Raw genomic sequence first — 22663 nt, forward strand, 5'->3', positions numbered from 1 at the left:
ATGCGTTAGAAGTGCTTTGAACTAAACACAGAGTCGATAGAGTCGGGGTGTCGTATTGATCAGGGACGGTGACCAGTTAGCAGTGGTCTGATAAGCCCAAACGGATCAATTGTTAGCTGCGTCCGTTAATCAAAATGAGCTGAATCCAAAAGATTATCTCCCCTCCACCGCACTGCCCATGCATCACTGGTCGGTGCGCGGTGATGGAGGAGATTTTGGACAATTATTTAGAACAGAAACTGGGCAGCTGTCACAGCGCAGATATGGAACCAGATGGCCAGAAAGAAAAGAACAGCCGGCCATCACTGTAACGTCCAGATACAGTAGTCGCTGTCGGGTGGAAACCAGCTAACTAAAGTTTTCTTTTTGCATGAATCAACGCTATTGAACGCCCTTTGTGTCTGTGTGTTGGTTAAGAATATATTGAACCGTACGCCATTCTCTTTTCAGATGTTTTCCATGAGCATTTCATCATCTTACTATTCTATTCTATAGTAGTCACTGAGCAACATGGGTAGAAGGGTTGAGGGGTTTCTTTCGCTTTTTGTCTGTATTTTTTCTTTCCTCCTTTTTTGTTTTCGATAAAAGAAAAATGTATTTCATATCATAATGTTTGTGTAACAATTTATAATCTGTTCTCAATAAAAATTGAGAACAGATTCTCAATTTCTCAGATAATCTGTTCTCAATCTTAATAAAAAATTTGACAAAAAAAAAAGAATATATTGAACCAATGAAAAGTATATTAACCTATTTAGGCCTGAGATCAGATTCTAAAAATGTCTTCTACATCCTGACAGTTTTCTGAAAAAGCTATGTTTCTATGTCAGTCGTTCTTCGACTTTTCAAAAATAGCAGATCTACAAGCTCATAGCGCGCCACCGAGTGGCGCGCTATGAGCTTGTAGATCTGCTATTTTTCAATAGCTAAAGCATAACATAATGCTAACACCAAAAGGGGTTCCCGCCCCAAAATTGGTTAAAATGTGCTACTAAAAAAAGAAAGATAAAAAGATTGGATCCTCAAGCTGTCTGTGAAAGCAGCTAACTCCCTGTGCCACAGGGCTGCTGCAGTCACACTCACAGAGCGGATGATAAACACTTTAGCGAGGCAGTTCTTTCCCCTCCGTAGTCTGTTAAAAGTATATGGGTTGGCTCCCACAGTGTCAGTTTGCTTGCCACTATATAGTTCTGCATGCCTGACGCAGTGCCCTGCCCTTTCCTGACTTTGTCTGTGAGCCGTACTTATATGTCCCCATAGAGGACCACATCTCCGATGTGGTCCGTCCATGTGACACCTGCCATTCGTAGCATTCCTGTGACTCCATATATGTTTTTCGGAAACCGGGCGGAAGTCAGTCTGTGAGTTTCTCAGCACAGAACGTGTCTCAAGTGAATTTACAGTACATACACACAATACAATGCACACTCATGAAATGCATCCTACTGTATGTTGTTTGTCCATCATTAAAGGACATGACCACTTTTGTAAAGGTTTGGGTTGTGTAGTAGTTACCATGCCATGATGTAATTCCAAATGTGGACAAGAAATAAAAAAAGAATTGCCTTTACTTAGTTAGCTAAATTGTAAATTGTAAATTGTAGTTAACAAACTGCGTACGCTCCAACTGCTTTTGATTATTAGATTAATTGAAAAAGTTATGGAGAGAATAAAACGGTATTAACGGATAATTGATAGCTGCATGCAGCCCTATAATCCCATGCAGCCTTCATCAGTGTTCAGTGGCACGTTGGAAGGGAAGAAATGACCCAGAGGTGTGTGAATCTGTCGTACATCTCACACACTGTTGATAGGAATCAGGCGGCTCGACCATGTGTGACTTACGTGCATGTTCAGCCCGCCGGATCCGAGCTGTGACATTCACATCTCCATGCGACAGTCTTCACACTTCACAGTCACACTGCTGGAATAATCAAAGGGAGGCACTTTGACCAATTCAGAAAAAGACTTGCCTATACTTAAACCATGAACTCACTTACTGCCAGAATTGATTGTCGCTGCGTTCAGCTTCTTGCCACGGCCTGGCCTTAACTTGCAGCCGGAAGTAGTAATGAGACACTAACAATGCCGTTCTCTGGTCAAACACCTCAATCTGAGAAAGGATTCAGAGAAAAAAGGGTTTTTAAGATTTTAACCCATTTTGGGCGGGAACCACTTTTGGTGTTAGCATTACGTTATGCTTTAGCTATTGAAAAATAGCAGATCTACAAGCTCATAGCGCGCCACCGAGTGGCGCGCTATGAGCTTGTAGGTCTGCTATTTTTGAAAAATCGAAGAACGACTGACATAGAAACATATAGCTTTTTCAGAAAACTGTCAGGATGTAGAAGACATTTTTAGAATCTGATCTCAGGTCAGAATCAGAATCATTTCATTGACCACAGGGTGTTACCTATAGCGACAGAGACACAACAATGTCGAGAATCGCCGCTGGAACACGAGCTATACTGCATTGCAAAATCCTGTGTCAACGTAACTCCTGCGTGTATGGGCCTGTACAAAGGTTCAATATTTCAATATTTTACTCTCATTACTCTCTCAGTACTCAAAAGGACTTCATTTGCACACTCTCAGAGTAATTGTTTAGTGATTTTACAGATATAATCAAATGTGGGGGGGCGTCTATGAAATTGAACGTTGAGAATCCTGTATCCACACTGCTAAACACTGTGTTGAGGTTTAACCCATTTAGGACTGACGTCGAAATAAAATAAAAAAAGTATTTTTTAAAATGTATTTTTTTCTGAAAAACCTCATGTTTCTATATCAGTGGTTCTCAATATTTCATGTCAAGAACCCCAAAAAGTATGTGTAATTGGCCACCGACCCCCCATCTGAAAATATGTCATTCCAGGGACACCCCCAGAAGCAAAGATTTGAGCTAAAAACGTTCGCTCTGAAATAATATATTCAAACATTTGGGCCACATTTTCACGATTTTTCAAAAATAGCAGACCTACAAGTTCATAGCGCGGCACTCGGTGGTGCGCTATGAGCTTGTAGATCTGCTATTTTTCAACAGCTAAAGTATAACAATGCTTTAAAACACCAAAAGGGATTCCCGCCCAAAATGGTTTAACTCAGTGTCTGAGCACGAACAGTTCAATATGTATACTCAATATTTGGAGTGTGCCGTCTTGTTAAAAAGAAGCTTTGATATTCAAGCCAGGCAGGTTTTGCGTGTGCACGTGCATGCGTGCATGCATGCGGTGCATGCGTGCGCGAGTCTGACTGAGTTGAGGAAGATGATGTTCACGGCTAATTAAAAGTGGGTAGGCTTATATTACAGTGTAAATTAGCGCCAGGGTTTTCTCTGGGGGTCTCCTCCCTCTGCCGTTTTGCAGGTTTGCACGCGTTGCGTGCGGGATAAACCTTTTTCATTCTGCCCCGCTGGCCTCCTCCAACGTATGTTTTACCTGCTCCACTAGCTGTAAAACAATGGAAACAGGATTATGTTTGACGGAGAGATCAAACGTTTGTTATTTCTGTTGTAAATGGGGAGGGGGGGGAGTGTGTGTGTGTGTGTGTGGGGGGGGGGGGGGGGGGGGGGGTGTAAGTGTTCTTCAGTAGCTCTTGTGGGAGCCCTGACTGCTCCACATTCTGATATCCGTTTCTCCCTTTTGGGTTTATCTCTCTCTCTCTCTCGTTGGTTTTGCTTTGAAGGTTTTTGGTGAGAATTACACACAAAATCTGTCTGTCTGTGACTGTGTTGTCTGTCTGCCTGGTTTTCTCCCACACATGTACGTGCTCTCTCACACACACACACACGCATTCACATACAAACGCGGCACACATGCACGGTCAAACACACACACGCACACTCATTAACTCATAATTACAGTCGGTTGCATATCGTGTGACAGTCCGTATTTACAGTAAAAAGATTTAAGAAAGAATCGTGCGCGCACACGCACACGCACACACACACACACACCACACCACCCCCCCTTCCCACGAGATGCTGTCAACATCTGGGCTGTGGACACATCTCCCCACAGGACTGGGCTAACACTTCACACTTCTCCATTTTAGCACCGAGTAGCAGCACTGCTTTATCCTGAGGGAGAGCTTCTCTTCTTTCCCAGCAGCTCGCCATGCAGCCCATGCAGGGCCGACCCTGGCCTCATCCTCCGTTATACTGTAGGAGCCTCCCCTCCCCTCCCCTCTCCTCTCCTCTCCTCTCCTCTCCTCTCCTCTCCTCTCCTCTCCTCTCCTCTCCTCTCCTCTCCTCTCCTCTCCTCTCCTCTCCTCTCCTCTCCTCTCCTCTCCTCTCCTCTCCCCTCCCCTCCTCATCCCTCCCCGGAGGGATTCTCTTCCAGTAACTATACCGTCACACACCCTATATGCACTATCCAGTGAAGGAAGATGTATTTTAGTGCCAAAGTACCACTACCATAATGTATAGAAATTCTGTTACTATAGTATACAAGTCCGGTATTCAAAATTCACTTAAATGTAGCCTACAAATGTATTGCCCTCAAAAATAAGATACCAAAAGTGAAAGTACTCAATGTGCACAAATGTCCCAATTCGCAAGTTCAATGACTGACCGTGTATAACAATCACAAAAAAACAAAGCTCACAGACAAAGTAAGGATGAGCTTGTAGTGTAAGAATAATCAAAATCTCGGTGTAGTGGAGTAGCCTAGATTCTAGAAGTGAAAGTATTCAATATTAGAAATAGGGGAAAAACAATACCTCAAGATTGTGCTGAAGTACACATCACTTGAGTACACATACTTAAGTTACTTTCCCCCACTGCCCCTATCCCCTGTCCCCTCACCCGCATCCTTTCATTTCTCCAGCCATCCAGCCATCCTTTTCTCTCCGTCATGCTGCTACCGTATATACCAGTGCTACACAAGCGTCTCCCGAGAGGGTTCCACTTTGCCTACAACAGTACACCTCTCTGGAGCCTAATTTATGCTCCGTCGCACATCGGTGCCACTCTGCGAAATATAGCAGACCTACAAGCTCACATGGTGTCACGGGCGCGCCGCCTTGTGAGCTTGTAGGTCTGCAATTTCCCGGGGCTGGCGCCGCCGTAGTACACATAGACGAAATATAAATGCCGGCCCTTCTTCTTCTCTCTGCTCCATTTTCGTCTGCAGACGTTGGGAGGGGAGCGAGAAGAAAAACACAAGGCTTACGTCTTTAAGTGCTTATACAGCTGGCATTTTACAGGAACAAACTTTACAGATTAAATGTTAGTGGGTACAATTCTCAGACAGGCGTGATCGATTCCGCCGCCGCTAGTGGAAAGGTCACAGAGTCACTCAAGTAGTTAGTGACTATGGGTTCTTCCTCGAGGGAGGTCTAATGCACTCTGCAAGTTTCATGGCAATCTGGCCATTACATTTCTATTATATTGCCCGTGCAACTGGAAATCTTGGGCTTTAAGAGTGTTGCTTGTCAACAAAAGTGGGAGTGACGACAATGATCTAGTCTCACGTAACTAGCCAACTATTCCACAATCTCCGAATGCTATATATAGAGTCTGGAACTACATGCACCTCCCAAAATTAGAGCAAGGAAGCTGCCATTTCCAAAATATATTTTAAAATATCTTTACATTTTATTTTTCTATTTCCATGTCTGCTAAGCAGCAAGCTATATATGCTTAGATGATTTCGATATATTTGCATGACTATGTAAAGACAAAATGGAGGTGCATGGGAGGTGCACATGATCAAGACTTCAAGAGCTTCCATTCTCCAGACTGTATGACGGAAGCATCTGAAAACTAACAGTCTGGCACCTGCGACCGCAAGACAATGATCTGGTACCACCCATCCATTCATCCGTCCATCTTCAACCACTTATCCGTAGTCGGGTCGCGGGGGCAACAGCTCCACCAGAGAGCTCCAGACTTCCCTCTCCAGAGCCACATTAGTAACTTCATTTTCTGGGATCCGAAGGCGGTCCCGGCAGATATTGGAGATATTGCATGGGTACCACCCATGCACCTTTAAAACAAAAATGGGTAAATTCTCAGTTCTAAAGTTGAATGCCAATGCCATGACCCCATCCCTCAAAAAAATGCAGATCACTGGCTTCCTTTAAAACAAGCCTGAAAATCCACCTTTGAGGAGGCCACCACCCCCAGGCCAGCGCTAGTTGAATTATCTCACACACACACACACGCACGCACACACGCACACGCACACGCACACACACAGAGACACACAGAGAGAGAGAGAGAGAGAGAGCACATATTCACTCCACAGACCTCCACCTCACAGCCTCCAAGAATAACTGGCCAATCTGCGACACCTTGCTTGTTAGTGCGCTCACACACACGCCATATGAGGCCTGTTGTATTACTTATTCTAATGCATGTCTTGTTATCCATATAGATGAGAGAGGGAATAGACGGGCAGATGGCCAGGCCATGCATGCAGGGCTAGAGCGCATCACACACACACACACACACACACACACACACACATACACACACATACACATACACATACACACACACACACACACACACCCATTGTCTCTGTCAAGGGGATACCTCATATGTCCCAAACGGTGTTCTACTTTTCAGGATTCAAATAAAAGAAAGCTAAAAATATAGGGTAGGAAAAAAATTGATTTGTACATACACACGTGTATAACATTTAAATGTAGCAAAAATATTTTTTGGGGTGTCTGCACCTATTCCTACAGGTTGGGGTGACACCTGTTAGCGGGAGGAGTACTTCCTCCCGGTGGGGAGTACGTCCTCCCGGTGGGGGCTCCTCACTGGCAGGTCAGTGAGTAGGATACAACAGTCCGTCCTCCCGGTGGGGGCTCCTCACTGGCAGGTCAGTGAGTAGGATACAACAGTACTTCCTCCCGGTGGGGGCTCCTCACTTGCAGGTCAGTGAGTAGGATACAACAGTACTTCCTCCCGGTGGGGGCTCCTCACTGGCAGGTCAGTGAGTAGGATACAACAGTACGTCCTCCCGGTGGGGGCTCCTCACTGGCAGGTCAGTGAGTAGGATACAACAGTACTTCCTCCCGGTGGGGGCTCCTCACTGGCAGGTCAGTCAGTATAGGATACAACAGTACGTCCTCCCGGTGGGGGCTCCTCACTGGCAGGTCAGTCAGTATAGGATACAACAGTACGTCCTCCCGGTGGGTGCTCCTCACTGGCAGATCAGTCAGTATAGGATACAACAGTACGTACTCCCGGTGGGGGCTCCTCACTGGCAGGTCAGTGAGTAGGATACAACAGTACTTCCTCCCGGTGGGGGCTCCTCACTGGCAGGTCAGTCAGTATAGGATACAACAGTACATCCTCCCGGTGGGGGCTCCTCACTGGCAGGTCAGTCAGTATAGGATACAACAGTGCGTCCTCCCGGTGGGGGCTCCTCACTGACAGGTCAGTCAGTATAGGATACAACAGTACGTCCTCCCAGTGGGGGCTCCTCACTGGCAGGTCAGTGAGTAGGATACAACAGTACGTCCTCCCGGTCGGGGCTCCTCACTGGCAGGTCAGTGAGTAGGATACAACAGTACTTCCTCCCGGTGGGGGCTCCTCACTGGCAGGTCAGTCAGTATAGGATACAACAGTACCTCCTCCCGGTGGGGGCTCCTCACTGGCAGGTCAGTCAGTATAGGATACAACAGTACGTACTCCCGGTGGGGGCTCCTCACTGGCAGGTCAGTGAGTAGGATACAACAGTACTTCCTCCCGGTGGGGGCTCCTCAATGGCAGGTCAGTCAGTATAAGATACAACAGTACGTCATCCCGGTGGGGGCTCCTCACTGGCAGGTCAGTGAGTAGGATACAACAGTACGTCCTCCCGGTGGGGGCTCCACACTGGCAGGTCAGTGAGTAGAATACAACAGTACGTCCTCCCGGTGGGTGCTCCTCACTGGCAGGTCAGTGAGTAGGATACAACAGTACGTCCTCCCGGTGGGGGCTCCTCACTGGCAGGTCAGTCAGTATAGGATACAACAGTACGTCATCCCGATGGGGGCTCCTCACTGGCAGGTCAGTGAGTAGGATACAACAGTACTTCCTCCCGGTGGGGGCTCCTCACTGGCAGATCAGTCAGTATAGGATACAACAGTACGTCCTCCCGGTGGGGGCTCCTCACTGGCAGGTCAGTCAGTATAGGATACAACAGTACGTCCTCCCGGTGGGTGCTCCTCACTGGCAGATCAGTCAGTATAGGATACAACAGTACCTCCTCCCGGTGGGGGCTCCTCACTGGCAGGTCAGTCAGTATAGGATACAACAGTACGTACTCCCGGTGGGGGCTCCTCACTGGCAGGTCAGTGAGTAGGATACAACAGTACTTCCTCCCGGTGGGGGCTCCTCACTGGCAGGTCAGTCAGTATAGGATACAACAGTACATCCTCCCGGTGGGGGCTCCTCACTGGCAGGTCAGTCAGTATAGGATACAACAGTGCGTCCTCCCGGTGGGGGCTCCTCACTGACAGGTCAGTCAGTATAGGATACAACAGTACGTCCTCCCGGTGGGGGCTCCTCACTGACAGGTCAGTCAGTATAGGATAAAACAGTACGTCCTCCCGGTGGGGGCTCCACACTGGCAGGTCAGTGAGTAGAATACAACAGTACGTCCTCCCGGTGGGTGCTCCTCACTGGCAGGTCAGTGAGTAGGATACAACAGTACGTCCTCCCGGTGGGGGCTCCTCACTGGCAGGTCAGTCAGTATAGGATACAACAGTACGTCATCCCGATGGGGGCTCCTCACTGGCAGGTCAGTGAGTAGGATACAACAGTACTTCCTCCCGGTGGGGGCTCCTCACTGGCAGATCAGTCAGTATAGGATACAACAGTACGTCCTCCCGGTGGGGGCTCCTCACTGGCAGGTCAGTCAGTATAGGATACAACAGTACGTCCTCCCGGTGGGTGCTCCTCACTGGCAGATCAGTCAGTATAGGATACAACAGTACGTACTCCCGGTGGGGGCTCCTCACTGGCAGGTCAGTGAGTAGGATACAACAGTACTTCCTCCCGGTGGGGGCTCCTCACTGGCAGGTCAGTCAGTATAGGATACAACAGTACATCCTCCCGGTGGGGGCTCCTCACTGGCAGGTCAGTCAGTATAGGATACAACAGTGCGTCCTCCCGGTGGGGGCTCCTCACTGACAGGTCAGTCAGTATAGGATACAACAGTACGTCCTCCCAGTGGGGGCTCCTCACTGACAGGTCAGTCAGTATAGGATACAACAGTACTTCCTCCCGGTGGGGGCTCCTCACTGGCAGGTCAGTCAGTATAGGATACAACAGTACATCCTCCCGGTGGGGGCTCCTCACTGGCAGGTCAGTCAGTATAGGATACAACAGTACGTCCTCCCGGTGGGGGCTCCTCACTGACAGGTCAGTCAGTATAGGATACAACAGTACGTCCTCCCGGTGGGGGCTCCTCACTGGCAGGTCAGTGAGTAGGATTAGGATACAACAGTACGTCCTCCCGGTGGGTGCTCCTCACTGGCAGGTCAGTGAGTAGGATACAACAGTACGTCCTCCCGGTGGGGGCTCCTCACTGGCAGGTCAGTGAGTAGGATACAACAGTACGTCCTCCCGGTGGGGGCTCCTCACTGGCAGGTCAGTGAGTAGGATACAACAGTACGTCCTCCCGGTGGGGGCTCCTCACTGACAGGTCAGTGAGTAGGATACAACAGTACGTCCTCCCGGTGGGGGCTCCTCACTGACAGGTCAGTCAGTATAGGATACAACAGTACGTCCTCCCGGTGGGGGCTCCTCACTGGCAGGTCAGTCAGTATAGGATACAACAGTACGTCCTCCCGGTGGGGGCTCCTCGCTGGCAGGTCAGTCAGTATAGGATACAACAGTACGTCCTCCCGGTGGGGGCTCCTCACTGGCAGGTCAGTCAGTATAGGATACAACAGTACGTCCTCCCGGTGGGGGCTCCTCACTGGCAGGTCAGTCAGTATAGGATACAACAGTACGTCCACCCGGTGGGGGCTCCTCACTGGCAGGTCAGTGAGTAGGATACAACAGTACGTCCTCCCGGTGGGGGCTCCTCACTGGCAGGTCAGTCAGTATAGGATACAACAGTACGTCCTCCCGGTGGGGGCTCCTCACTGGCAGGTCAGTGAGCAGGATACAACAGTACGTCCTCCCGGTGGGGGCTCCTCACTGGCAGGTCAGTGAGTAGGATACAACAGTACGTCCTCCCGGTGGGGGCTCCTCACTGGCAGGTCAGTCAGTATAGGATACAACAGTACGTCCTCCCGGTGGGGGCTCCTCACTGGCAGGTCAGTCAGTATAGTATACAACAGTACGTCCTCCCGGTGGGGGCTCCTCACTGGCAGGTCAGTCAGTATAGGATACAACAGTACGTCCTCCCGGTGGGGGCTCCTCACTGGCAGGTCAGTCAGTATAGGATACAACAGTACGTCCTCCCGGTGGGGGCTCCTCACTGGCAGGTCAGTCAGTATAGGATACAACAGTACGTCCTCCCGGTGGGGGCTCCTCACTGGCAGGTCAGTCAGTATAGGATACAACAGTACGTCCACCCGGTGGGGGCTCCTCACTGGCAGGTCAGTGAGTATGATACAACAGTACGTCCTCCCGGTGGGGGCTCCTCACTGGCAGGTCAGTCAGTATAGGATACAACAGTACGTCCTCCCGGTGGGGGCTCCTCACTGGCAGGTCAGTGAGCAGGATACAACAGTACGTCCTCCCGGTGGGGGCTCCTCACTGGCAGGTCAGTGAGTAGGATACAACAGTACGTCCTCCCGGTGGGGGCTCCTCACTGGCAGGTCAGTCAGTATAGGATACAACAGTACGTACTCCCGGTGGGGGCTCCTCACTGGCAGGTCAGTCAGTATAGGATACAACAGTACGTCCTCCCGGTGGGGGCTCCTCACTGGCAGGTCAGTCAGTATAGGATACAACAGTACGTCCTCCCGGTGGGGGCTCCTCACTGGCAGGTCAGTCAGTATAGGATACAACAGCAAGTGACAACAAACAAATGTGTGTGGGGACAAAACAATCAACAAAACTAAATTGGGGATAAAAACGGGGTGAATAAATATGGAGATAAGCAGTGTTGGAAAGTAACTAAGTAAATGTACTGTATTTAAGTAAAATTTTGAGGTACTTTTAATCTACTGGAGTATGTCCAATTCTTCTACTTCTACTCCACTGCATCTGAGAGGCAGTGGTACTTTTACTCCACTACAATTGTTTGAAAACTTTTAGTTACTATACTTACTTTGTAGATTTTTATTATTATTACAAAACACTGCACTAACCACTTCAAGTATATTTTGATGCTGATACTTTTGTACTCAAGTATACATTTTTAATGTATACTGCATTTACTTGTACAGTATTTCTACATTGCAGTATTGATACTTGTACTCAAGTAAAGCAACTCCGTACTTTTCCCACCACTGGAGATACGAGGTCGGACAGCGACGTGGGCATATCCTCAGGAAGTGAAGGATCACATTCCCAGCAGGCGTGCACCTTTCACACCACCACACCTCCTGACATCATGCATTTTACAACACACCACAGCTCTGCCCTTCACTCTCTTGGCAGGAGGCCAGCAAACTCTCTCTCTGTGTGCGCGCGTGCGTGCGTGCGTGTGTGTGTGTGTGTGTGTGTGGGCGTGCACAAGCGCACGTGTGCCGTGCGCATGTGTGCGGCACAGATTTAGAGACATTTAGAGACCTTGTTATTACCTTATATCTCTCACTTCACCAGGTGTTAAAATGCTACTATCTGGGCCGTATAATATATATATTTTTTAATTAATGAAGCATTAATTTGAACCGATCTGTACTAGATTAGTATATTACTGAAATGTATTACATGGCTTGGTTGAAGGAAATATCTAGTTTTTGTTGTGTTTTGGGTAAATGTTTTAATTTATGTATTAACCCATTTTGGGCGGTAACCCCTTTTGGTGTTTTAAACATTGTTATAATTTAGCTATTGAAAAATAGCAGATCTACAAGCTCATAGCGCGCCACAGAGTGGCGCGCTATGAGCTTGTAGGTCTGCTATTTTTGAAAAATCGTGAAAATATTTATTTCAGAAAACTGGAGGATTCTTTTTAAATTTTGAGGTCAGGCCTAAATGCATTAAGTAGCAATGTAATAAGAGATATAGTTCACCTTCAGGGTGATTGACCACCGCTTCACGTCGGTGGTTAAACCCCCTGTCGGTGAATTATCTAGCACATCCACAGTGGTTGCATTGGAGGTGGTGGTTCCCCTACTTTTCCACAAAGACCCAAGTGTAGGACAACTATTTCTTAGACAATATAGCAAGAAAGGTTATATGAAGCCAACAACACACCAGATGGGACACTACTAGATGCAGCCACCATCTTTATTGTAGTTCAGAACAAGTAAGCCACGCGAACGCGGGAAGCGAACGCAGCTCATAAATTGCAATAACAACAATTAGAATAAATTACGTACTTTAAGGTTTTTTTTAAGTTCTCTTTTTTTATACATTTTTTAAGTTAAGTTTTTTTGTAGTTTTTTTTTTAAAGTTTTTTCTTTTTATGTTTTTTTTAAAGTTAAGTTTTTTTTTAAGTTAAGTTTTGTGTGTGTGTGTGTGTGTGTGTGTGTGTGTGTGTGTGTGTGTGTGTGTGTGTGTGTGTGTGTGTGTGTGTGTGTGTGTGTGTTTTGTGTGTGATACAGCTGCGCCCTATGGTGGCGGGCCGGTGGTGTTACAGTGTGACACACACACAGACAGACAGACAGACAGTTTAGGCCAGCTTCTATAGTTAGTGCTCACTGCGTTCGCAATCACTGCGTTCGCAATCACTGCGTTCTCAATCAGACCTCGTTGCAATTACTCTATATTGGGTGCACAAGAGACAAAAGAAAACATTTATTTAAAGACTGCTATGTGAAAATAATTACGTTATTAATCATGCTGTAATATCACTTATACCTACCTAATATTGCCTTAGAAGATGCATGGATGGATGCATGCAATTAGCTGGAATATAGATCCATTCGCTTTATGACATGGCAAGCATTAAGGTTTTCATATGGCATCAGGTTGCTTGGGATTGTACGAACATCGTCACTGTCGGGCAGAAACCTCATCATCTCCATATTTCAACTTTTCATGTTTTTTGTTTTTTCTTTCGTAAACGAATGCTCTATACTTCACCGTACAAGAGTGTCGCACAAACAGAGCAAACAACCGTTATTGACTGCGTAGATCAGCCGTTTTCACTATTATTTGTTTTTATAATGAATAAAAAAAGGAATGGTTTTGGACCTACAAGGTTTCCGCCAGACAGCGACCATTTTGCACATAACAAACATAGGGAGGCAAGACAAAGAGAGAGAGAGAGAGAGAGAGAGAACCAGAGACAATCCGAGGGTGCAGGTGTAGGAGGAGATTTAGGGTCTCTCTGATAACGAGGCGCTACTGTATTTGTGTCGCCGTTCTATTGCCTGCTATATCGTCCACATAACCTCAGTTTTCCATTAGAGGTGTGTGTGTGTGTGTGTGTGTGTGTGTGTGTGTGTGTGTGTGTGTGTGTGTGTGTGTGTGTGTGTGTGGAGCTATAGTGACCTGGTGGTGGCCTGTCTCCTCCTCAATGAAGACAGACGACCTGGGCTGCGGTGGTCTACTCCCCCATGCTCCGCTTTCTCCTCTAGCCAACCTTTCGGCGTTCTCCCACTCCCACCGACTGTCACAGTCCTTCAGAGATTTGCAACACGTACACAAATGGGAGTAGGGCTTGTGGGCAATTAATATATAATAATAATATATATCTTCAAAACCGGCATTTATTAGTCACTGCATGCACGTCTTTCTATGGGATGCGGCCCGGCAACCTGTCAGCAGGGACTGGGAGTGAGTGTTGCATGGGCAGGAGGAGTATAGGATGTTGGCTCTACAGTGCGTCCTCCCGGTGGGGGCTCCTCGCTGGCAGGTGAGTCAGTATGATACAACAGTACGACCTCCCGGTGGGGGCTCCTGGCTGGCAGGTGAGTCAGTAGGATACAACAGTAGTACGTCCTCCCGGTGGGGGCTCCTCGCTGGCAGGTGAGTCAGTAGGATACAACAGTAGTACGTCCTCCCGGTGGGGGCTCCTCACTGGCAGGTGAGTCAGTATGATACAACAGTACGACCTCCCGGTGGGGGCTCCTCACTGGCAGGTGAGTCAGTAGGATACAACAGTAGTACGTCCTCCCGGTGGGGGCTCCTCACTGGCAGGTGAGTCAGTAGGATACAACAGTACTACGTCCTCCCGGTGGGGGCTCCTCGCTGGCAGGTGAGTCAGTAGGATACAACAGTAGTACGTCCTCCCGGTGGGGGCTCCTCGCTGGCAGGTGAGTCAGTAGGATACAACAGTACGACCTCCTGGCGGGGGCTCCTCGCTGGCAGGTGAGTCAGTAGGATACAACAGTAGTACGTCCTCCCGGTGGGGGCTCCTCGCTGGCAGGTGAGTCAGTAGGATACAACAGTAGTACGTCCTCCCGGTGGGGGCTCCTCGCTGGCAGGTGAGTCAGTAGGATACAACAGTAGTACGTGCTCCCGGAGGGGGCTCCTCGCTGGCAGGTGAGTCAGTAGGATACAACAGTAGTACGTCCTCCCGGCGGGGGCTCCTCACTGGCAGGTGAGTCAGTAGGATACAACAGTACTACGTCCTCCCGGTGGGGGCTCCTCGCTGGCAGGTGAGTCAGTAGGATACAACAGTAGTACGTCCTCCCGGTGGGGGCTCCTCGCTGGCAGGTGAGTCAGTAGGATACAACAGTAGTACGTCCTCCCGGTGGGGGCTCCTCACTGGCAGGTGAGTCAGTAGGATACAACAGTAGTACGTCTACCCGGCGGGGGCTCCTCGCTGGCAGGTGAGTCAGTAGGATACAACAGTAGTACGTCCTCCCGGTGGGGGCTCCTCGCTGGCAGGTGAGTCAGTAGGATACAACAGTAGTACGTCCTCCCAGTAGGGGCTCCTCGCTGGCAGGTGAGTCAGTAGGATACAACAGTAGTGACTGACAACACAGCAATGTGTGTGGAGAGGAAACAATTGGCATAATGACTAAATCGAGGAGAAAAGGGTGTAATAAAATACATAAAAACAAGGTAATTATAATAATCAACTACATTGATTAGTCTGAAGAATCACTTAAACCTGTATTAAACAAAATAGTGAAACAATAGATGTTCTACAAACTCACAACAAGTCACATCGCATACGTTGTGAGCTTGCAGTTCTGCATTTTTTTTTAATATTCGCTCATCCCAGCAAAAGTTTGAAATAATCGTGATATGGATTTCGTGTCGCCCAGTCCTACTTACTGTAAGAGATTGCAGCAAGTCACAAATGGGTATGTTGCAGTCCAATCTCACTCACACACACAAGAGTTGAGCAGAGTTGAGCAGAGTTCAATGGAACGCGGAAGCAAGCAATCACGCATACACACAACCACTGAAGGTCAGCAAATACACAGTGTGTACAGTATGTTCTGTATACGCATAAATACATACAAATACAAATTTCATTGGCAAAGTGCACAGGCCTAACCCGTACCACATTCACACTTCTTTGTATGATATGAATTGTTAAGCACTTTCAGCCTTTGCAAGCTTGTAAATCAGCTATTTTCAAAGCACAGCACCGCTCCATGACTAAGTAGAAACCAGAGCTTAGGTGATTCATCTGATTAGATGCTGAAGGCGTATTATGTCAACGCAGTATGAGGTGATGAAATTGGGAGAATGCATGTGCCTTCCTCCCGATTTTAATAAATTCGATTTTAACTTGGATCAAGCTCCAAGTGACTTATTAATGCCTGAGAGACAATCAACTCGTAATCCAGACTGCATAATAAATGAACTAATCTAAGTGATGAGCCTTGGGTAATAAAGTTTGTGCTTTGCGTATGACACTCCATGGAGGGTGTGGGCTGAAGCAGGTAGCATATTTGATTAATGCAGTGCAGGGTCTGGTCCTCAGCCCACTGGGACTGGAGTGCTATATAGCGGGGACCATTACTTCTGTCACCGTTGCTAACTGCATCACAATATGTTAGCAGTGTTTTGCAGCACGGAAACCATTGCCTTTCCAATGTCACTTTCTCCATTATGTTTCTACTTGCAGATATGCCTGAAGGTCAGTAGACCGAAAGCTTGCTAAATAAATACATTGTGCGCAGATCTGAGTTTTCTACTTCCCTTTATTTTTCTATAAAATGCACTTAATCACTTAAAGCTGGAATCAAACATATTTTTGTGATTAAGTTTTGACAGCAACAATATCCTGTTGTCAGCTTGGACCACATGCTGGTTTCATTGCATGAAAGTCAAAGCTCAAATGAACCTCTGCTCAACCAAGCTGACCCTTACAGCTCAATGGTAGAAATGTCAGCGCTCGCAGGGTGAGATGTCCCATGGGTCGGAAATGTGACGTGCAAGGTGACAGGTGACAATCTCTTTTCACGTTTTTTTTATGCATTTCTGACCATGTAGGCCTTTAAAACCCATTTGGGGCGGGAACCCCTTTTGGTGTTTTAACTATTGAAAAATAGCATATCTACAAGCTCATAGCGCGGCACCGAGTGCCGCGCTATGAACTTGTAGGTCTGCTATTTTTTTTAAATCGTGAAAATGTGCGTCAAATCTTTGAATATATATTATTACAGACTTACAGAGTGAACATTTTTACTCAAATCTTTTCTTCTGGGGAGGTCCCTGGAAGAACATATTTTCAGATGGGGGGGCGGAGGCATATTACATATAATGTTTGGGGTTCTTGACATGAAATCTTGAGAACCACTTATACAGAAAAAGGCCATTAATTAAATGGGTTAATGTCATGCCCAAGTTAAGGACGTGGTGGTTGAAAGTGGTACAGTCATCTGTAAGGCTCTTGCAAAGGACAAAAGGGCAAAACATCATTATAAATCCGTTTGTGCCGTCAACCAGTCAGTTATTCCCTGCCGTGTCTCCAGCATAGAGTCGTTCCACCGTGCGTACGGCATCTACAGTCACGTGTCGGCAGCATGTTCTGCTGACTGCAGCGGCGGTGCAGGTAATAACCATTGTGAGGTGATGCAGTTAACGCATTTAGACCCAGGACAAAAATGTCGTCCAAATCCTAAGGGTTTTCTGGAAAAAAAAACAATGTTTCTATATGTCAGTGTGGTGCTCAACCTTTTTCATGTCAAGGACCCACATCATTTGCCCGCCGACCCCCGTCTGAAAATGTTATTGTTCCATGCGGGACACCCCCCCAGAAGCAAAGATTTGAGTTAAAAACACTCGCTCTGAAAGAATATATATTCAAAGATGTGCGCCACATTTTCACGATTTTTCAAAAATGAGTAGATCTACAAGCTCGTAGCGCGGCACTCGGTGCTGCGCTACAAGCTTGTTATTTTCCCACAGCTAAAGTATAACATAATGCTTAAAAACACCAAAAGTGGGTTCCCGTCCTGAATGGGTTAATAACATCAAGTGGGGCCTGGGAATATCCCCATCGGCGCCGCACAGATTGAAAATCAATAGCTTAGATAATGAAAAACAACTGCTTCTTGTGGTGCATGCTGGGGGGATATGACACCCGGTGTCAACTCAACTGTATCAGCGACCGTTATTTGACGCGCCGGGGAGTGACTGGGTCCAGATGTGAACGGTTCTGGAGGTGATATTTCTTTTTTTAGCCTGGCATTGGGGGCCAGACTGATAACGATTCACTCACGCCGAGTGAATCCACGTTATGTGTCTGGCCAAAGCCAGGCCCATTTCTTTTTTTTGGGGGGGGGGGGGGGGGGGCGTTGTTATAGCAGTCATTATATCAGTTACATTACAGTTCTCAACCTTTTCAGGCCGCAACCAAAAAAACAATCATATCTGAACTGGGGACCCCCAAATCTGACAGGCACCGACAGGAATTGTATAGGAGTTATAGTTGAGGCATTACTTTTTGTTTGACTCGGTTCCACAGATAAATATTGTGAAAATAGACGGCTTTAGATTGAACATGATTGTAAACTTTTGTGTCCAAAGAACTAGTAACGAACTAATACGAAATTGTGAGTTCCTGAGAGTTCATGTTGAAATTGTTGTTACTTTATTAGAGTAATAAACCTGGGGGTCACCGTGCAGGGCCCACCAGTGAGCAAGGCCTGGGGAGACCCCCCCCCCCCATGCGCCACATGAACATTTTGGAAAAGCCTGTATCAGAGACTAATAGGGGTTTCACACTGAGACGGACTGAGTCCGTTTCATTTGAACAGTTTCCGAATACGGTTGCCTGGTCCCTGCTGGCCATGATTCACATTGCCCGAGATTCAACAGCGCACCCGGGTACACTTGCATAACACACTTTGATCCTCCAGGTGGCGTTGTGCTTGATGGCTGGCGCGCCCGGACACTGACCATCAACTCTGCGACATTGTCTCCAATAAATCCAGACACACTGCATTGCCTCTTTGCCGTTATACTACTTCACTGTCAGCCTGCCTGCTATTCACTGTGTCAGTCAGTTCTGTGCTCTAGCGTCGTGTTTGATTAGTTTGCTATGGATTCTACTTTAGCATTATTATTATTTTGTTTTACTTTGGAGACTATGCCAAGCAAAGCCCAAGAGCCGCATATACGAAGATTCAACAGGAGACCGGCGGCGTTGAGAAATGCGCTGGTGTTACGCGTCGTACAGTCTTTTTTTGTTGACGCTTGGCTCGTCGACTAGAGATTATGTCACGTTCCTTCTTTAGGCACGCATGCATTCACATTGGAACGATCCGTATCCGAATACACTTCAACGGTCCCCCCCCCCCCCCATGCGGTCCCGGGGACGGTTGGGTGATCCGCTCCCGGGAACAGTACGCATCATTCACATTCACACTACCACAACATCTGCCAAGTGGTCCCGAGTGCGCAGTTTGCTATGAGCACTCATCCTGGGTCTAGAACTGCCCGATAAAAGCAGATGTACAAACACCACGTGTGGCCCATAATACTATGGTTGCATGTAAATTCATAACTTAACTAATGATATATTACTTTGGTATTAAGTAATAGTTACTTCACAATTCATTGATAATGGAGATAAGGAATTCATGATGAAGTAATGGTTAATTAATACATTAGTGATTAGTCAATCATGAATTAACCCATTTAGGCCTGACCTCAAAATTTAAAAAAAATCTTCTAAATCCTCCAGTTTTCTGAAATGAATATTTTCACGATTTTTCAAAAATAGCAGACCTACAAGCTTGTAGATCTGCTGTTTGTCAATAGCTAAATTATAACATAATGTTTAACACCAAAAGGGGTTCCCGCCCAAAATGGGTTAAGCATTCATTGTTAATATTGTGTATGAATTTACTCCTTACTCCTGAAAAAGTGTTACCCAATATCTTAGTGTAGCCAAATGTACAGTATGTCACTCATCTGTGCAAGGATGCACTGTATTTCAAGGATGCACTGTATTTCAAGGATGCACTGTATTTCAAGGATGCACTGTATTTCAAGGATGCACTGTATTTCAAGAATGCACTGTATTTCAAGGATGCACTGTATTTCAAGGATGCACTGTATTTCAAGGATGCACTGTATAAGGATGCACTGTATAAGGATGCACTGTATAAGGATGCACTGTATTTCAAGTATTCATACAGAACAACACATTGGATTGTGTTTAAATGGCAGTGGAGACAAATGTAACTAGGTGTGAAACGTTCTCTACAAAACATGTAACTGTAAATGAAATTGAATTAAAATGTCTTTCTTCTTCTTTCTTTCACATCTTGAGGATGAAACACCGCAAGAACAAGCAGTCAGGAATCCTTACAGAGTCTGCTGAGAAGTAGACTATTCCCAGGTTAATTGTCTCGGAACTTCAACGAATGAATTTCATATAACTATAATGAGCCATAAATAATGTATTTTAGGAAGGAAGCCGCCTGTGGGCCAGACGTTGGAAATGTCTGCTATAGTGTTTGTTCAGTAACAGGGGTCTCCCAGTCTGCTATAGTGGTTATTTAACAGGGGTCTCCATTTTTTTTAGTAATCAGAAAATAGCTTTTCAACAAGAGGTGGGATAAAACAATAGGTAGTAATAAAATCTATAAGGAAAGCTGTTTAGTGGGTCACGGTGGCACAGTCGGTATAGTGCTGTGGCCTGACAGCTAGAAGTTCCTGGGTTCGATTCCCGCTGGGGACGCTGTGGGTGCTGGGGGCGTGTTGCCTCCTCCGCGTCATCAGTGCCCATACCCGAGGCGGGGTTGGCGAAAGGGCCTTTCTGTGTGGAGTTTGCATGTTCTCCCTGTGAGGTACCCTCATAAAAACATGCAGTAATCCTGGTCTCTAAACTACCTCCCCCTGGCCAGCCGGGGCGTCTGATGGAGGGGAAAGGAACTGGTCGGAATAACGTGTTCCTCCCACGCGCTACATCCGGCCGGGGAAGGTGAAAAGAAGCAGCTTGGACTCCTCATGCATAGAAGGAAACATGAGGTCAGTCCGCTGCCCCCCCCAGGTTAAGCAGAGGAAGTGTAGCGCCCAGGATTACATTAGATAATTGACACTGGGTGAAAAAATGGGTTACAAAATTGTGGGATATATATTTTTAAAAAAAAGCTGTTTACAGTAGTTGCGCGGGTTGTAGCAAACGTTTGCCACATCTAACGTGGGAAAACAACACATGGGAAAGCCCTTTTTTGTACACAGTTTGTGGAAAAAGCGTAAAACGACACGATGGGAACTATGCACAAAAAACTAATTTCACCCATTTTTACTTGTAAAACCGTCAACAAAGTTGATTCTGATACCTACAGTATGTTCATCCACACAGGAGAGCGTCTCCAGCAAAGATAATTTTGTTTCATTTCCAATTTCTGTTTGTTTCATCATGTCCACGTTCACAATGTCATCCTTTATCCCGAAAAAAGTAGGACAACATCCAAATGAAATAGAACAGTAAGCAAGACACAAGAAAACAAGTCTGATTGAATTAGCTTCCGAAGTGTAACAAAGCAGCTTAAGACAGACAGCTTTTATACACAACCCCTCTTTGTTGAACAGAAAGTATAGCGGATTTAAATTATCTTGCCATTTTCAGTATTGTCTCACATGATTAAGAATTAAAACAAAACATTCTATTATCAAAAAAAACTGACAGAAAAACTGAATTACAACTACTGTCAGAGCGGAAATTCGACATGACGTTCGTTACTCCCCGGCTGGCCTATAAGGATTGGTTATTATGTGCGACGTGGCAGAACAAAAGAATAAATGTAGTGATCTGTGAAGAAAGGGAGGGAGAAAACAGAAGGAAAAATTACAAGGAGCCTCCAAGGGCTTGGCTCGTTATTAGTTTTAGATGAAAAACAAAAACGCTACCCAAGAGGCAGGCAGGCATTCTCTGACATTTGGAGGTGTGCGTGTGTGTGTGTGTGTGTGTGTGTGTGTGTGTGTGTGTGTGTGTGTGTGTGTGGGGGGGGGGAGTCCAAAAATTATGAATTGCTCAATAATAAGTCTGCACCGATTACACCAACGATTTCTGACCAACATCAAAAGTTGAGGTAAAGTTGGCTTCCTTTTTTTGACCTGGAGCGAACTTGTAGTCTGTTATGTATGATGGTGTTACATGCTGAAAATAGCTGATACACAAGCTCACAATGTGCCGCGCTGCGCTGTGAGCCTGTAGATGAGCAACTTTCAGCATGAATAAGACTCTAGTTTATCATGTGAAATACTTCTTCTCCCTCGCTGTGCATTGTATCGATCAAAATGTTAACCTGTCAAGTGTGTACACAGCTTTCTTTTCCCAGAATATAATCAATAAGCAAACATGCACAGAGGCACATCGATTCCGGCGCACGCACGCACGCACGCACGCACGCACGCACGCACGCACGCACGCACGCACGCACGCACGCACGCACGCAATGTGGACACGGTAACCATAGCAATATGATGGATGGATTGGATACGCTTCAGTGTACAATGTGGGCACTTAGCTTTATATGAAGTTTTCTCATGCATACACCAGCCATTCTGAAGCCATTATAAGGCCACCATATACAGCATAAAGAGAAGATGGAGCCTCATGATGATATCTCGCCTGAAGACATTCATTACTTGACACAATCTATTCTGTGGAGAAGGCGGTTGCATCAGCCCGGGATCTCCAATTGAAAAAAGTGAAGACAGTGTTATGGAAATACTAGTACATAGTGACAATAAACACAATAACAAATAATTACAAGTGTTACAAGTGTTGTAACCTGCCGTTTTTTTCTTCTTTCTAATTCTTTGTTCGGCCCAAAAAATTGTGTTTGTTGTCAACTCGAGTTGGCTTTGTACGAGGCTTAAAAGGTCTTTAAATAAATACTTTTTGAAAAGCCTATGAGGAAAATGAACGGGGAATCATTTCCTGGGCCCTGGTAGGGGGCGGGACTGCTCTATAGGGGTCCATTTGATCATTAGCAGGTAACCTACCACCCACACTGGACCCCCACCAATTAACTTTATCCGGAAAAACTTATTCCATAAGACCTATACCACCCTCACCTAGCTGGAGCGGAGGAGCTGCTACTGTGTGTGAGAAAAGCTGCACTGCAGCTCCACTTCCAACACTATAATCCCCATGCAGCAGGCTTGCCACCCAGCTCAGGGACCTATAGGACTTTTACGCTTCAGGTGACTGTGTCCCCCTGCAGC

General features: G+C 46.6%; 1 protein-coding gene across 4 annotated transcripts in view; it reads right to left on the bottom strand.

Moving 5' to 3' along the window:
* The window catches only part of LOC306939993 (protein CutA homolog), a 139130-nt gene that overhangs the window by 47672 nt on the left and 68795 nt on the right, over positions 1-22663 (bottom strand). For 2 of the 4 annotated variants that reach the window (XM_079524860.1, XM_079524861.1), the window contains one exon: positions 2001-2113. The exons of the other annotated variants lie outside the window; for them this stretch is intronic. In XM_079524860.1, the coding sequence (XP_079380986.1) occupies positions 2001-2113 (113 nt within the window). The remainder of the gene's footprint in view (positions 1-2000; positions 2114-22663) is intronic. 4 annotated transcript variants of the gene reach the window in all.

Source organism: Electrona antarctica, assembly GCF_951216825.1.
Source record: "Electrona antarctica genome assembly, chromosome: 16".
NCBI lineage: Eukaryota > Metazoa > Chordata > Actinopteri > Myctophiformes > Myctophidae > Electrona > Electrona antarctica.